General features: G+C 45.7%; 1 protein-coding gene across 11 annotated transcripts in view; it reads left to right on the plus strand.

The window, feature by feature from the left end:
• The first annotated feature begins 3,155 nt into the window (after positions 1-3,155).
• Positions 3,156-17,523, plus strand: part of PLA2G6 (phospholipase A2 group VI) — a 47,215-nt gene continuing 32,847 nt past the window's right edge. For 4 of the 11 annotated variants that reach the window (XM_031941030.1, XM_031941033.1, XM_031941039.1 and 1 more), the window contains exons 1-3: positions 12,803-12,900; positions 13,764-13,988; positions 16,661-17,080. In XM_031941030.1, coding sequence (XP_031796890.1) covers positions 16,782-17,080 — 299 coding nt within the window. In that variant the 5' untranslated portion in view covers positions 12,803-12,900; positions 13,764-13,988; positions 16,661-16,781. Of the gene's footprint in view, positions 3,245-12,802; positions 12,901-13,763; positions 13,989-16,660; positions 17,081-17,523 lie in introns of those variants that run through there. The other 7 variants (XM_031941035.1, XM_031941036.1, XM_031941031.1 and 4 more) reach the window with 7 other exon arrangements.

Raw genomic sequence — 17,523 nt, forward strand, 5'->3', positions numbered from 1 at the left:
ATACATGGATAATTCTGGAACATTAACCCTTGCAAAACCTTGTGCTCCAATTTTCCCCCAACCCCTCCCCTGGATGGCAAGTGGTCCAATATACTTCATAATGTTTTTACATTTACTCCCTTTTCTCCTCTGCCCCAGGCACCTCACCTCTGGGTAATTACAATAACTTTCTCATTGGTTTCTCCACCTCACGTTTCCCCCCACTCTGACCCATCCTCTCAACCTCTTCAATAAACTCCAAGAGCAAATCCAAGTCCTCTTTAGTGCTTTAAAAGTTCTTTAAGGAGCAGCTAGGTGGCGGAGTGGATAGAGTAGTCAGGAGGATCTGAGTTCAAATTTTGCCTTAGACATTTAACATTTCCTAGCTGTGTGACCCTAGGCAAGTCACTTAACCCCAATTGTCTCAGCAAAAAAAAAAAAAAAAAAAAAAAAAAAAAAAAAAAAAAAAAAAAAACCTCTTTAAAAACCTAGTCCATACTTGTTATATCCTATCTCTATGTTCTCTGCAATTCAGTGTCACTGCCTTCCTGGATGTTCTTCACACCTGAAATTCTGTCTATCCTCATCTCTACCTCCTGGCTTCTTTTAAGTCCTAGCTAAAGTCCCCCCACTATAAGAAGCCTTTCTCAGTTCTCTTTACTTCCAGTCCCTCCTCTGTGTTGAAGGTAATTTGTACGTGACTGTTTCTGCGTTGTCTTCCCCGTTACACTGTGAGCTCCTTAGGAGTAGGAACTATCTCTTGCCTTTCTTTCCATCCTTCGCCCTTTGTATAGTGCTTGGCATACAACAGGTGATTAATAGATGCTCAATGGCTGACTGTCCTCAGCCAACCTTCTCCCAGTGCCCTGTCTTATGGCAATGCTCTGAATCAGCTCACTTTGACGTGGCTCATGCACAAAGCTGTACCTCTAGCTCTGACCTCTTTCCCAAGCCAGTGACCTTTGTCCTATACCCTTGCAACTTCATCCAAATAATGTGCTTCCCTCCTCATATAGAATACACAGAGTATAAATGGGTAGAAACTGATAAGGTGACACTTAAGAGAGAAATTTAATCCTATACTTGAGTGAATAAAATCAAATTTGTGAGTACAAGATGAGAAAATATAACTAACTAAATAAATAAAAATAACTAAAAAATAATTTTAAAATAGTGCCTCTGAAAAAGATCAGGTGTGGGCGTGGTTAGGAATTGTAAGCTTAAAATGTAGCATGCATAGAGTTACGCGATCTTATGCTGCATCCTGAGGAGCATAGTGTCCAAGACTGAGAAAGGAACATAGGAGATAGGTCTTACTCCATCCTACTAATGGAGTCAGGGTAGCACACCTAGTTTGAAATAAACATATGACAAATTCACAATGGCCATTGTCCTTGGCAAAAGATGGGTTTATTAAGGGGAGGAGGTTACAGACAAAAATAAGAAGTAAAATAGGCACAAGAGTGGCAAATATGAAATAGAGTTGGGAGAGAATATAGTTAGACCAATCAGAGTTAGCCTGAGTAAGGAGAAAGATATAATTAAAGGAAAGGCACTATAAGGGAGAAGTATAGTGGACTTAGTGCTGAAAAGAACTTAGCAAAGATCTTCACTATAATCAGATTTTTTATAAGAGAATTAAAGCCTTGGGGTTTCTCACACACAAAGGCAGGCACTCAAGAGGGAGGGTCCGACAGCTAGATGGAATGCACCTGGCAAACCAGATCCCAGACTTGTCCAAAGATGTGCCAATCAAGATTGTCCAGAAAAACCAATTTTTGTAGGCAATTATGGTTGATAACAGTTCACATCATCACTGTCTTAATTTATGGTAATAAGACAGTCTGGGAAAGCTAAGTTTCCATCAAGGTTGTCTCAAAAGTTGTTGTGAATTTCTTTTAAAATGTTCGCTAGCTTGTTAATAATAAACTTTGACTTCACATTATTCTAGAGGAACAGGATTTGGGCTTCCTGGGAAGAAAATAAGTCACTTCACCGTCCTGGGCCATTCTAAGTTCCATATTTTAGCGACGATATCAATAAGACACATCCAAAGGAGGGAAACCAAAAGGATGAACGCTTCATTTATGATACAGGAGGACAGTGGGAGAACCTGATCCTGCTTGAAAAGACAGGTGGGATAGGGGAGCATTTGACATGTGTCATGAGGAAGAGGGATTATGTTTATTTTGTTTGGCCCCAGAGAAGCAATGGGTGGAATTCAGAGTGAGAATCCGAGTCAGATTCAATATAAGGAAGAAAGGATAAGTGACAGCATGGAGTCAGAGATGCAACAGCCGAGTTTTATTTCTGATTTTTCTTCCTCGGGTTGCGTCCTGTTGAGTAAGTCAATGAACCTGCTCCTTGATATCATGCAAATAAATACACCCCAATTATGGAATTGGAGGACCTGACTAAACTGGTCGTTTACTTTCTCCATGCCTTAATTTCCTTATCTGTGAAGAGGGATATGAAGAGTCAAAAGCCCCGGATTCGAATCTTGCTTCTGCTACTTATTATCCATGGGACTTTGGACAAGTCACTTCCCTGACTGGACCTCAGTTTCCCTTTCTGTAAAACGAGGAGGTTGGGCTAATGTCCTCGGAAACCCCTTCCAGCTCTAAGTCAGTGATGGACGGAGGGTCTCGTGGAATGAGATCCATCTTTCCAACTGTCCGATGCTCTGCCGAAGTAACTTCATTCTAGTCAGACTTCGCTGTGCCTCAGTTTCCCCATTTGTAAAACGGCCTCCCAGGTTGTATCTATGCTTCTGTCAGAAAGTGTTTCACTCGCCAGCCCCGCTCCTTCCTCCAACTTTTAGCCTTGTAGGAGTGTCTAGTTTCGGAGTTTCGGGGAGCGGGAGAGTAGAGGGGGGAGGGGCATCCTGTCTCTTTAAGAGGGAAAGGGTGACGGGACACGTCTTCTGTCCCTCATTTACAAGTCAATTCCCAAGTCCTTATCCCCGCCTCTTCCGCCCTGCCTTGCCAGGAACGCCCCTTTTCCAGCCCCCGCCCGCTTCGCTCCTCCCTCCCCGCGCCCTGATGGAGCGGACTCCAGCCCGCCCTTTTCCGGTCTTTCTTCCTCCCGTTTCCGGTCCGCCAGCCCTCGGGTCCTCGAGCTCGAAACTCGAAGCTTCAGGAATCGGCCGGGAGGAGGCGTGGCGGTGAGGGGGCTGTTCTGATTGGCTGAGGAGGGCGCGGGACCCGTCACGTGAGAGGGAGCTCGTTTTGTTTGCGGAAGTGAGAGGTCCTGAGCCCGGGAGGAGGTGAGTTTAGGCCGGGGCCCGCCCCGCCCGCCCCTACCCGCCGCTACGGAGCCCTGGGAGGGTGGAACCGGCAGCCCAAGCCCAGCCCTGCCCCCAGCCCGCGTCTTTAAATCGCTTACATCCCGCCCCCTCTATTCCCCTTTCTTTCCCCCTTCTAATTTCTCTCTCCATCCCTCTTTTCTCCCCACACATCTGTCCCCCTCCTCTCCCCTCCCCCCCCTTCCCTCCCACCCCCCCCCCTCCCCCGCTTCCCCTCCCTCCCCCAGTTTCAGGCCCCGCGTCTTTCCACCAGTCACCAAGTATTTATTAAATCCCTATTATGTGCCTGGAACACAAAACCGAGACCAGGTCCCGCCTTCAAAGAACCTAAATTCTTATATATTTATATACAGACACGCACATAGCAATCGACAAGCACTTATTTATTTGTATTTTTATTGACTATTTCCTTCTCCCGTTTACACGTGAAAACAGGTTTTTACATTTGTTTTTAAAACATTTGAATTCCGAATTCTCTCCTCCTCCCCCCCTCCCCTCATTGAGAAGGCAAGCACTTCTATAGTGTTATCCACGTGTACTCATGCAAAACATCTCCATGTTATAAAGCGAAAGAAGACCAAAAAACTCAAGAAAAATAAAGTAAGAAACAAAAGCCTGCTTTAATCGGTATTCAGACCCTATCAGCTCTTTCTCTGGGGATGAATAGTATTTTTCAAAAGTCTTTCAGAGTTGTATTGGATCTATTCTTACGGCAAAATCACTCTTCGCTATCGTCTTACAATGTTACTTTGTATACGGTACCTTTCCCTTTGTATATTACAAAGGGTATATTACAAAATTCCCTTTGTAATATACAAAGGGAAAGGTACCGTATACAAAGTATCAGCTTCTGTTAAGCCTTTGCAAGTTTTTCCGAGAGCATCCTGCTCGTCATTTCTTACAGCCTGTCATCCCACACCACAATGTATTCCTCCACTCCCCACTTGATGAGCATCCCCTCGATTTCCATTTTTTTGCTACCAGAAAAGAGATGCTATTAATATTTTAGTACATATAGGTCCTGTTTTTTTTTTTTTAATCTCTTTATGGATACAGATCTAGTAATAGTATTGGTATCCAAGGGTTTTATAGCCTTTTGGCATCATTTGGGCATTCTACAGAATGGTTGAATCAGGTCACAAGTGCCACCAACAGTGCATTAATACCTTATTTTTCTCACATCCCCTACAACATTTGTCATCTTTCATTTCTGTCCTCTTAACCAATCTTAATAGATAGGAGATAGTACTTCAGAATTGTTTTAATTTGCATTTCTCCAATCAATAGAGGATTTTTTTTTTTCATATGGCTATAAATGATTACTTCATCTGAGAACTATGTTTTGATCATTTATCAATTGGGGAATGGTTCTGCTTTTTAAAAAAATTGCCTTAGTTTTCTAATATGTTTGAGAAATGAGGTCTTTATCAGAGAAACTTGATTTGAATTTTTTCCCCACAATTAAAATTGCTGTTTCCCTCCATCCAATTTCCCCAGGTGTTTCTTCTGTTCTCTCCTTTCACCCGCTCTACTATTTTGCTTCTCCCAATCTGCCCTCCTATCATCTCCTATCTTTTTTTATCCCCTTCTCCTCTTACTTCCCTATAAGATAGATTTCTATACCCAGTTGGATATGTATGTTATTTCTTCTGAGCCAATTCCGATGAAACTAAGATTTTTTTTTTATTTAATAGCCTTTTATTTACAGGATATATACATGGGTAACTTTACAGCATTAACAATTGCCAAACCTCTTGTTCCAACTTTTCACCTCTTACCCCCCTACCTCCTCCCCTAGATGGCAGGATGACCAGTAGATGTTAAATATATTAAAATAATTTAGATACACAATAAGTATACCTGACCAAAACGTTATTTTGCTGTACAAAAAGAATCAGGCTCTGAATTATTGTACAATTAGCTTGTGAAGGAAATCAAAAATGCATGTGTGCATAAATATAGGGATTGGGAATTTAATGTAATGGTTTTTAGTCATCTCCCAGAGTTCTTTTTCTGGGCATAGCTAGTTCAGTTCATTACTGCTCCATTGGAAATGATTTGGTTGATCTCGTTGCTGAGGATGGCCTGGTCCATCAGAACTGGTCATCATATAGTATTGAAACTAAGATTTTTTTTATCCCTTCTCCTCTTACTTCCCTATAGGATAAGATAGATTTCTATACCCAGTTGGGTATGTGTGTTATTCCTTCTGAGCCAATTCTGATGAAACTAAGATTCACTCATTCCCTTTTACCTTCCCTATTTCCCCCTCCACTATAAAATCTTTTGTTTTTGCTTCTTTTTTGGTGAGATACTTTGCCCCATTCTACTTTCCCCCCATTTTTTTCTCCCGTGGATTCCTTTATCACCTTTTAATTTTATTTTTTTTTTAGATACCATCCCTTCATATTCAACTCCTATTGATGTCCATGCCCCCTGCTTATAGTAGCTCCTTCTGATTGTCCTAATAGTAAGAATGTTCTTATAAGTTACAAGTATCATCTTCTCATGTAAGAATGCAAATAGTTTAACTTTATTATATCCCTTATTTCTCTTTCCTGCTTACCTTTTTGTGCTTCCTTAAGCCTTGTATTTAAAAGTCATATTTTCTACTCAGCTCTGGTCTTTTCATCAAGAATGCTTAAAAGTCCTCGATTTCATTGAGTATCGATTTTTTTCTACTGAAGAATTATACCCATTTTTATTTGGTAGGTGATTCTTGGTTGTAATCTTAACTCCTTTGCTCCTTGGAATATCATATTCCAAACTCTCCAATCCAGTAATGTAGAAGCTACTAAATATGGCATTATTCTGACCATAGCTCCATGACTTGAATTGTTTCTTTCAGCCTGTTTGCAGTATTTTCTCCTTGTCCTGGAAGCTCTGGAATTTGGCTGTTATTCCTGGGAGTTTTCATTTTGGGATCTCTTTCAGGAGGTGTTTAGTGGATTTTTTCCAGTTCTGTTTTACCCTCTGGTTCTAGAATATCAGGGACGTTCTCCTTTAAAATTTCCTGAAAGATGATATCTAGGTCCTTTTTATGATCATGGCTTGCATATAATCCAATAACTTTTAATTATCTCTCCTGGATCTATTTACTATTTCATTTATTTTTCCAATGAGTTATTTCACATTATCTTTTCTTGGTTTTGTTTTATTTCTTCATTTCTCATAAAATCATTAGCTTTTGTTTGCTCAATTCTCTATCTATATATGTAATATATAAAGAATATATATGTGTGTGTATATATATATATATATTTGGCTGATGCAATTGAGGTTAAGTGACTTGCCCAGGATCACACAGCTGGGAGGTGTTAAGTGTCTTGAGATCAGATTTGAACTCAGGTCCTTCCTGACTTCAGGGATAGTACTCTAATCTACTGCATCACCTAGCTGCCCCTACTCAATTCTAATTTTTAAGGCATTATTTTCTTTAGTGAGCTTGTGTACTTCCTTTTCAGTTCTAATTTTTAAGGTTTTTTTGTGGGGGTTTTTTTGGTCAGTGAATTTTTGTGCTTTTCCACTTGGCCAGTCCTTATTCTCAAGATGTTATTTTCTTCCATATTTTTTGTGTCTTCTTTACCAAGATGTTGATTCTTTTTCATGAATTTCATTTCTCTTTCCAGATTTTCACCTACTTGATTTTCAAAATCCTTTTTGAGCTTTGCCATGGCCTGAGACCAATTCCTCTTTTTCTTGGAGGCTTTGGATGTAGGAGCTTTGACTTTGTTATCTTCTTCCAAAGGTGCATTTTGATCTTGTCACATAGTAACTTTCAATGATCAGAATTTTTTTTCTGTTTGCTTATTCCCAGCCTATTTCTTGATTTTTAACTCATTGTTAAAGTAGGACTCTGCTTCAAGGGGTCTTGTGCAGCTCTTTTCAGAAATACTTCTAGGAACACTTATAATCTCTTTCTGACCAGTTGTTCGACCCCCTTACCTTCTGTGGGCTGAGAGTTCCAGAAGCAGCCACTATCTCAGCTGATTTAGTGCCAGCCAGGCCTGCCCTTAGTTTCTGGAGCTGGGATTGTGCTGCTGCAGTCTGCACTGGTATGTGCTCTACTCTCAACCCTGCAACAGATCTTTCCTGTCAGTTTTCTAAGTTGTCTTTGACTACATTATTTCATCCTATCCTTTTCTGGGTTCTACTGCTCCAGGAATTTTGGGGGGGGCATTATTTAAAGGTATTTAGAAGGATTTGGGGGAAAGCTCCATTTTGGCTTTACCTCCAGCAAGTATTTGTTAAATACCTCAAATGTGTTAGGTCTTGAGCTAGACCTTAGGGAGCCAGAAACAGTCCCTGTCCTCAAAAAGCTTCCATGGTTTTTTTTTTCTTTTGGGGGGAATGGAGCCAGAGGAGAGGAGAAACATATCCATCAGGCTGTCAGAATTAAGTGCTTACTAAGTGTCGGACCCTGGCTACGTATTGAGTACATGAATGAAGAACGAAGCCATGAAATTCTCAAGAACCTTGCCAAATAGACCAGAATTACATAGATGTGCGTGTAGATAATCAACACACACATGCATATAGATACACGTATCTGTGTTATGTCTGCCACCAAGGCACTCTCATCTACATTGCCGTTCTCCCCAACCCTGCTAATTACATAGTAATTCTCAGGCTAGTACATCCATCACATCTCCTTACCTTCCTCTCATTCTAATCTGGCTCATGTCCCCCAGCCTTCTCTCACCATCTGAACCGTTCCTCTTCAGGGTCTCTCCCAAACTCTTCTCCCTCTCTCTGAATTACTTTCTTACCTTTTCGCTCTCATCTCACTCCCTTCCCTCCAGACCCCTGCTTTCACATCACACAGGCCTTGCTTTACCTCAGCACCTCCAAACCCTCCCTTCCATTCCATTCTTATAAGTCACATCCCAACTTGAGCCTCACTTTGTCTCATTGAGTCTGTTTTATTGTCTCCATTCTCCCCAAAAGCTCATTTCATCATCTTAACTCCATCCCAAATCTTTCTCTTCGCCATTCTCTCTCCTTCACTCTTTCCCAGAGTTCAGAGTTACAACCTCAGAGGCTGTGTAGGTCAACTCTTCCCCCAAAGAGAATCCCGTCTTACCACACTCCCTAGAAATGGCAATTTACTTGCTGACCTGGGAGCTCAAGTCTCCTTAGACAGGCCCTTCACCTCTGGACAGTTCCATTAGCCAACAAGTTTTTCCAGCTTCTACTTGCCCCATTTTGTCCCCTTCACTTCCCTCCCTTCTATTATCATCCAAAACCCTCTTGTTTTCCAGGTGGATGAATGTAGGCCCAGAGCAGTGAAATCCTTTACTTTCTAGATTTCCCCCGTCCTCAGATTCTTCCTTGTATTCTCCCATACTCCCATGGTCTTTTTGTCAACCCTACTTTCTGTCCAATCCATGACTAGATTCAATTCCAATTCCCTCCTTTCATCCATCTTCCCTTAATTCCTTCTCCCTCCTTATCCTTCTGTTTGCAGTCCCTGACTAGGGGTGTCTGAATTCCCAGGGCCTTGGAACTGGTTTCTGGAAACAGCAACTAGTCAGAGCCTCGGGAGGGCCCAGCCTCAGGGAGATCTTAACGAATTTACCTTGGGATGAAGAGGCACCTTATGTCTTTATGTTCCATAGAAGATCTGGCCATCACGGATTAAACTGTCTGCAAGAGCCACTGCCTGTAGGGTGTGATCCAAAAAAGGAGAATTCACTTGGCCATGGATATATTTCTCTCCAGGGGAACAGAGACTTCCTGAGGGCAGGCAGTGTTTGATATTGTCTGTGTCTCCCCAGTGCTTCCCACCGTGCCCAGCATTTAGTGAGAGCTTATGGAACTGAATTGAATCCTTGGTTTGCTGGGGAAGCAGCTTGCTAGACTGGCCTGAGCACTGATTTTGAAGGCAGAGGGCTCCATCTAGGTGTTGCCATTGGCTGTCTCTGTGACACCATTTCTCAGGACCTCAGTTTCCCCATCTCTCAAATGCCTGACTCTTGGGCCCTATGACACAGTGGGCCTGGGGTGAGGCAAGTTGCTCCTCTGGGAGCCATTTGTGAAAGAGTTGGGGTCAGAGGAGAGGCGGAGGAAGTGACCTTGAAGGAAAAACAGGTTGGGGCAGTTTAAGACAAAGATGAGGAAAGTTAAGAGACAGTTAAAAGGATACTGTGAGCAAGGGAGACAGAAGTAAAATTCATTACAATTAACTAGGAAAACAATCCGTGCCCTTGAGTCAGTTGGGGTTCAGGTGATCTTAAGCAAGTCCCTTCCTTCTCTGAGCCTCAGTTTCCCCATCTGTACATTAAGGAGATCAGGACAATTGGGCCCTGCCCCAAGGCGGATGTCTAGGCCACAATACCCCTTCAGAGTGGCCCAGTTCCTTAGGAGGGGCCAGATCCTGGATGTCACTGACTGGCCTTCCAGTCATTTCTGCAGCAGGAGGAAGCGCCTCCCCCTCAGCCTCAGTTTTCTCCTCTCTGAAATGGGGAAATTGAATTGGATTCCATGATTCTTCCTGCTCTAAATCTATGATACTGGGATCCCTTCCAGTGGAGGAGAATGAGGATAATTCAGTTCAAATCAATGAACATTTTTAAAGCATTAGATGTGTGCTGGATAACAGTGGACTTAGTGATGGGTTTGTACAGAGGAAGCCCAAGGCTGAGGCTGAATGTGGGCTCCAGATCTTCTTGCCCGGTACCCTGGAAGAAATGAAGGGAAAGGAAGGAAGGAAGAAAAGAAGGAAGGAAGGAAAAGAGAAGGAAGGAGAGGGAGAGAAAAATAAAGGAATTGCACCTACTATGAACCATTCTGGCAATGCTAAGATAAAAACAGCCTGGACCCCTTTCCATTCCATCCAGAGAGGAGAAGGTCCCTGAAGTCTTGGCTATATTGGAAAATTCTTACTTGACCCTTAAAAAACCCCAGGACGACAGGAGAGGAAACTGAGAGATGAATGACTTGTCCAAGAGTCATACAGTGTCCGAGGAAAGATTTTAATCTGGTCATCTGATTTCAACTCCCACTGACCTGTGGGAAGAAAGAAAAATCTTCTGGTATACACAGAACATCTGTGTGGGATGAGAAAGGAGAGAGGGGAATAGATAGCTGAAGAGAGATGCAGAGAGATAAAGACTGAGGGAGAGAATGGGAAAGAGAGAGAAAGAAGAGGGAGGAAAAAGAATGAGAGGAGAGACAAAGAGAAAGAAGAAAATGGAAGACAGAAGGGGAGAGAATGGGAGAGAAAAGAAAGAGGAGAGAGAGAAGAAAGTGATTCAGAGAAAAGGGAGAGAATAAGAAAGAGGGAAGGGAAAGAATGGAAAAAAGAGAATGAGAAAAAAGAAGAAAGAGAGAGGCCAGTCTAGCAAGCTTCTTCCCCAGCAAACCAAGGATTCAATTCAGTTCCATAAGTACTCACTAAATGCTGGGCACGGTGGGAAGCACTGGGGAGACACAGACAATATCAAACACTGCCTGCCCTCAGGAAGCCTCTGTTCCCCTGGAGAGAAATATATCCATGGCCAAGTGAATTCTCCTTTTTTGGATCACACCCTACAGGCAGTGGCTCTTGCAGACAGTTTAATCCGTGATGGCCAGATCTTCTATGGAACATAAAGACATAAGAGAATGAGAAAAAAGAAGAAAGAGAGAAGGAAGAGAGATTGAGAGAGAAGGGGGAGAGAGAATGAGAGAAAAAAGAGATGGAGAGAGGGGGTGAAGAAAGAGATTGAAAGAGAGAGAAAAGGTGGGGAAGAAGAGAAGGAAGGAGTATGGACTGGACTAGAGAATCCTCCCGTCTCAGTCCGTGCTGTTCTCTATAGCCTTGGCACATGAGCTCTCTGCAATACCCACATCCCCCCATCACCAAAGGCTTCATCAGCAGATGGGATCTCGGGCTAAGCAGCCGGAGCCGCCTCCAGCCCGATCTCCTTAGGAGATTGCTGCTCTGCGGCTGGCTGGGCTGATGCCATCCATGTGACATTCTGTTGTCGGAGGCAAGGGCACATTGGGTCAGAATCCCAAATGGGCCACTTGTGTATTAGGCCTCCCAGAATCATGCATGCGGTTTCCACTTGCCCTGGGATCTGCTTCCTGTCCGAGGCACTTGTGTAATCTTGTTCTGCTGGTACCAGGCAGCTGTTGCCTTCCTCCTGGAGGTCACAGGACCAAAGCCCTCTGAGCCACCAGGACGTTGGAGGACGTCCAGTTCAATGCTCTCATTTTGTGGAGGAGGAAACCAAATTCCAGCCGGGCCCTCTTGACCCAGAATATAGGCCCTCGCTGCTCGGGCTTTGTAGTGGTATGACCACGAGTCTTTTGAAGAGGATTAATTAGATACAAGTAGTAAGAGTCCTAAATGCAAAGTGTTTCTATCGTGAAGCTTTACAAATCCTTATACAAATAATTTCATTTTGTCTTCACAATAATCCCAGGAGGGAGGTACCATCATTCCCATTTTACAAGTGAGGAAACTGAGGCAAACAGGTTAAGATGCTTGCCCAGGATCACCCAGCTAGTAGGTATCTGAGCCTACATTTGAACTCAAGTCCTTGTGGCTTCTGGTCTGCTGCTCAGTGCCCAGTGACATCACCTCACTGTCTCCCCTGCCACTCAGATGGGTAGGGCTACTCCCAGATCCACACCTCAAAACTTAAAACACCAGAAGTGACCATTTGCATTCTAAATCGATTCCAAACTTTCCCAAAGGCCTTTTGGGCAAACGTGGCATCACATGCACCAAGGCCAGCCTGCACAGAGCTGTTGGGCGGAGCTGAAGGTTCAACAGCAGGGCAAGAGCCAGTATGTGCATCAAAGGGAGGAATTCCAAGTGGAGAAAATCCCTTTTTCCTGTGCAAGTTAGCACCTTCTCTGTGCCTCGGAGTCCCAAGAAGACAAATAGTTGGCTGGGTCCCCTGGCCAGACCTCAGTGTAAAGAGCTCCCAGCCCTCCTGTGGCAGCAGGAGCTCCCTGAGCAGAGCCGAACAGAATCGAGTGACCAAAGCCAAGAGAACCCCCCCCATGTTACGGTCCAAGGGCACCTTAGGATGTTGTCCGGGCAGAGAGAAAATCTCCTGAACTGTGGGCCCTATGGGGGCAGTGCAAGGTGGGGTGGGGGGAGGAAACATACATCTAGAGAGTTCCTTCCTAAGAGCCGTTTTGGTACACAATCGCAGCTGATATCACTGTAGATTGTATTAAAACAGCAACAGGATTCCTCTCTATTCTGTCCTGGTCAGATATGCAAAAGGAGGTAGTTGGACTCTTAGCCCCCTCCCAGCTCTGACATCCCCTGTTCTAAGTTTGCCCCCAGCCCTAACATCCCCTGTCTTAAGCTTCCTCCCAGATTTTATATTCCTTGTTCTCAAACCTCTCCCAGATTTGATGTTCTCTCTCCTCAAGCCCCCTCAGCTCTGACATCCCCTGTTCTAAGCTTCCTCCTAGACTTGACATACCCTCTCCTCAGGCCCCTCCCAGCCCTGACATCCCCTGTTCTAAAGCCTCTCCCATCTATGACATCCCCTGTTCTAAGGCCCCTCCCAGCCCTGACATTCCATGATCCGGAGTACCTCCCACTTTGACATTCTCTGTTTTCAGCCCTTCCCCAGCTCAGACATTCTAAGCTCTCAGGTTCCCCTCAGGTCAGATAATCTGTGATTCCACAAGACGCCTCTTCCGACTGTTGTGTTCAACTTTTAGAAGGGTCGGGGGCCCACCAGAGCATGTCTGGAAGAGGCTGGTCAGCAGGATGAAGGAGGCCAGAACCTCTGGGGCTCTCGGAGGGAACCACCCACGTATCCACTGGAGCAGGGCTGCTTGCTGGGATATGAGGGTTGTCCTTGGATGTGTGAGGGGGGCTTGGGCTCATCACTTCTCTCTAGGAGGCCTAAGGGAGACCAGTGGGTAGAGTCCACATATTGTAGATTTGGACTCTGTAGAAAAAGTGATCTCCTTAACCATGGGAGGAGGCTCCCTAATGAGGCAGCACATTCACCTGGGGAGGTCCGGGAAGGTTTCCAGGGGATGGAGGGAGGGGTGGGTCTGAGGTCATCCTGGAAGAAGGGCAATAAGGATCAAAAGGAAGGTTCCTGAGGGAAGGAAGAGGAGGGGACATGTCTACTTTGTGCAGGGAATTGAAGTGACCAAGGATGTGGTACCAGGACAAGAGTCGGGGAAAGGGTGGTAGGCTCGGCTGGCAGGAGTGTGGATGAGGCTGGGCAGCCTCTGTGGAGCTATATTGGGAAAGGCCTTGAGTGCTGGGTTGAGTACCAGTTCACACTTTATTAAAAGGACTAGGGCTTAAGTAGAGGTAGGATGGGGTTTGCAGGGTGTGTCTAGGAGGAGGAGGGCACCCTGGGAGTGGGGGCGGCCTCTGCCTGGCATTGATTGTGCCACCCTTGTCTTTGGCTCGGCCCCAGCCATTGTGAATGTCCCTGGTTCAGGAGAAGGGGATCTGAGTTAGCTATAATGGCTGGATGAGAACTTCCCAAACGTTCGTCCTCAGTTTAGGGAGCCCACGGTTTGGACCCAGGAATAGACTGCTTTGCCATCATCACCGCCATGTCATCATGACCTCCATGAGCAAGCCTTTACCAGTCCCTGTCTGCAGGTGGCCCTCGGGGAGCTGCCCATTAGGCAGCCCTGCTCTAAAGCCAACCAGATCAGCCTGGATGTATCCCTAGAACACAGGCAGTGAAAGCTCAGGATAGAGACAGAACAGACCGAATAGGTAAGCATGAGTCATTACATTCTTTCCAGGTCAAAGTCAGAGATGTTCAAGGTAGGGAGAATCAGGGAGGGTGCCCTTTTACATGGGCAGAAACCGGGAAAGGTTATTAGCCCAACTGTTAGAGCTCCCCTTGGGGGTTTTTTAAACTTTCCACAGAACACCTTTATGAGATAGGGTTCTGGTGACCCCCATTCTATAGATAAGGAAACCAAGCCTCAGAAATGTGAAATGGCTAACTTGCAAATGGAAGATATCTCTCTCTCTCTCTCTCTCTCTCTCTCTCTCTCTCTCTCTGTGTGTGTGTGTGTGTGTGTGTGTGTGTATGTTTCTCTCTGTCTCTCTTTCTCTCTCTTTCACACACACACCCATCTTCCTCTCAAATCCGAGAAGGAGCAATATCTTTATCTTTGGAGGGAGATGCCTTTGCCAATCCCTCCCACCCTCCGGGGGCAGGATCTCTGCTCCAGCCCTGGATGGGGCCCAGTTGAGGCCCTGCTGTTACTGTCTCCCTCCATGTACAGAGGTCTTAATACCTGTCTGAGCAGAGTGTGGTCTGGACCCAGCCTCTGACTCACATCTCACCTGCACACTTTGTGACAAACATAACTCTTCAAACCACCTGCCCCCTCCCAGGGCTGCTGCCCAGAGAAGCCTGGCCACAGGAACTTGGTCGGCAGCAGCAGGAGGCCTGAGATCAAGACAAGGCCCCTGGGGGCCTTTTGGGGGTGGTGGGAAGAACCAGCAAACATGATTTCTCTTTCCCTTAACTTGTGGATGGAGATGGCCCCACTCTCCAGGGAGGAGATATGTTATGGGAAGGACTCCGAGGTCACCTAAGCTAACTAAAAAGCTCATCCAATCATAGCATTTTCCAGATACATGGGAGCCTGCCTTCATCTGTAGCCTTATGGAAAGCGAGGTCCCTAGGGATGGGGAGTTGCCAAGGTCACTCAGCACACAGGCTGCCTGCAGGGCCTAATACCTTGTCTCCTGATCCACATATTTCCCTTCCCCTGCTCCACCTCCTAGTCCCCACAGGCGGCCTAATATAAGAACCAGAGCTGACTGGGCAAGCGTGGGTCGGCCTGTCAGGCAACTTGCTCGGCTGGGAAAAAACCGCCATTGGTGCTTATCTAATCAGTGAGCCGAGGCCCCCAGACACGGTATGTAATAGCTTCAGAAGATAGACAGATCACCTGGGCTGTGGACGCAGAGGAGACCTGGGAAGGAAGGTGTCTGATCTCCCACACCCCTCAGTTTTATAGGTCCAGGGCCTTGCAGATTTTGCTGAGATTCTTCAGGGATCGTGAGTGTAAGGGTCTTCCCTGGATAGGGTAATGTCATTAAACAATGATGTTAAATGAAATAATCTTCTCTCCAACACTCCCCACAAATGTTCATTTGATCCCAGCTTAACAAACACTTGCGGTAATCTTGCATTTTGCGGAGTGGGATGGAAGAAAGGAGTGGATCCTTTCCACAATTGTGCTGCTTTAGCAGTAGAGGCTCCTTCTTGTTACGTTCTTTTCACATTCCTCACACAGGAAGCCTGGGACCTTTGGCCATCAGCCTTTTCCCCTTGTTGGTCCCACAAGAAAGTGGACAGAATGATATGATTTTTAAATAGAATCATAGAATGTTAGAGCTGGAAAGAACTTTAGAGATGATTTCATTCACTTTCTAAATGAGAAAATGGCAGGTGAGAGATGATCGTTACTTGTCCAAATCAGACCTGGCCATCCGACTCCCCAGTGCCTGTGGTCCAGAATCCCTTGGGAGCGGAGGATACTTCATGGAAGTAGTTGGGCTTTAGGAGGTGACCTTTTCCTAGCCCTCTAACTCTAGGCCTCCGAGCCTATTCCTGGAGCTTGAAGGACTTGGAAGGAAGGGCAAGGCAAGCAGGAGGGCACTTTGAAAGCCAGTGGTTCTGTTCTTCTAAGCTGGGAGCCGGAGTTCTTGATGCTCTAGTTTCTTCTTCCCCTCCTCTTTAGGAGTGGGCCTGTAGGTTTGTTTGGCACTGTGGAGACAGGCCCGCTGGGCTGGGAGTTGGACAACTGGCTAAGGCCTGTGTGCCTGGGCAAATCACTTCTTCTGCAAGTCTATTTACTCATCTATAAAGGGGGAATTAAACCAAAACGGGGACAAGAATCCCCGGATAACTGTCTGCAGTGGATATAAAGTGCTTTGTAACCACAGGACAGCTGTGACATTTTCCTAAAAGACTGTGAACAAACCTGTCCCTCGAGTGGCCTCGCTAGGGGGGATGGGAGGGGCAATGTGTGAAGTCCCTTTCTCCAGGAACTCACTTACTTGTGGCTTTTAGCATATCCATAACAAAGAGGAGAGCTTACTTGTCTGGTAGAGAAACTGAGGCATAGGATGGGCCATTGACTGGGTTCCCTTCAAATAGTCTTTCAGTGACAGAGACAGGAATGGATTCCTTGGGCCCCGGGGGTCTTGAACCAGCTTGTGCCAATGTCTCGATGATGTTTCTCCTCTTCCCTCCCTTTCAGTGCCCTCTTGGGGATTTTGCCAAAGCTTCTTGTGCCAACCTCCCCCTCAATGGCATTTCTCTTTCCTTCCTTTTCAGTGCCCTTCTGAGGGACCTTGCCGAGCTTTTTGTGCCAACCTTCCTCTCAATGGTGTTTCTCTTTTCTCTCCCTCCTTTTCAGTGGCCTCTTGGGGACCTTGCTGAAGCTTTTGAGGACTCCAAGCCTCAAGTTGGTGCCAGAAGTCCTGGTGGGGAGGAAGAGGGACGTCTGGGCAGAACTCCACAACGCTTAGTGAGGTGGGATGGGGGACCAAGCCCGGCTGACCACAGACCCCGTTTTCTTCCAGAAGGAGGAAGAAAAAAACAAGACCGATCCCCCCACTCCTGGGAAGATGCAGTTCTTTGGCCGTCTGGTCAGCACAATCAGCAATGTCACCAACTTGTTTTCCAACCCATATCGGGTGAAAGAAGTGTCCATGGCTGACTACAAATCTTGCGTCCAACTCAAGGAAGAAGGGCAGATGATTTTGTTCAAGAATAGCACTCATCGCACCTGGGACTGCCTGCTTGTGAACCCCAGGTCCACGCAGAATGGATTCCGGTGGGTGGTAGGCCCTAACACTTATTTCCCTTTGTTCCTGATGGTTGTGGCTACAGGGAATGCGGGGGTGGAGACCACCGCTCAGCTAGGAAACAGAGCTTGGGAAATCTGATAGGGTCTCAGGTTTAGAACGAGACAGACTGTGAGGTCTGACCTCCCTCTTGTATAGCTGAGCAAAGGGAGGCCCATGAGAAGGAATCGCTTTCCCACAGTCTTACAGTGGTCTTTCCCCTCTCCCATGTCCCTATATTTTGGGGTGGGAGCCTTAGGGGAAAGAAGTATTTTGGGGATTCAGAGACACTGCTGCAGACCAAGCTTTCCTATCCCTTACGGAGCTGGTTACTAAATCCTGTGTGGTCCAGGCCGCGGCTCTTCTGCCCTTGAATTTTTGTAGGTGTGTGCGGGATAAGTCTCCTTTTCTTTCTGTGTCTTGATCATCCCTG

This window comes from Sarcophilus harrisii, chromosome 5 (assembly GCF_902635505.1).
Source record: "Sarcophilus harrisii chromosome 5, mSarHar1.11, whole genome shotgun sequence".
Classification (NCBI taxonomy): domain Eukaryota; kingdom Metazoa; phylum Chordata; class Mammalia; order Dasyuromorphia; family Dasyuridae; genus Sarcophilus; species Sarcophilus harrisii.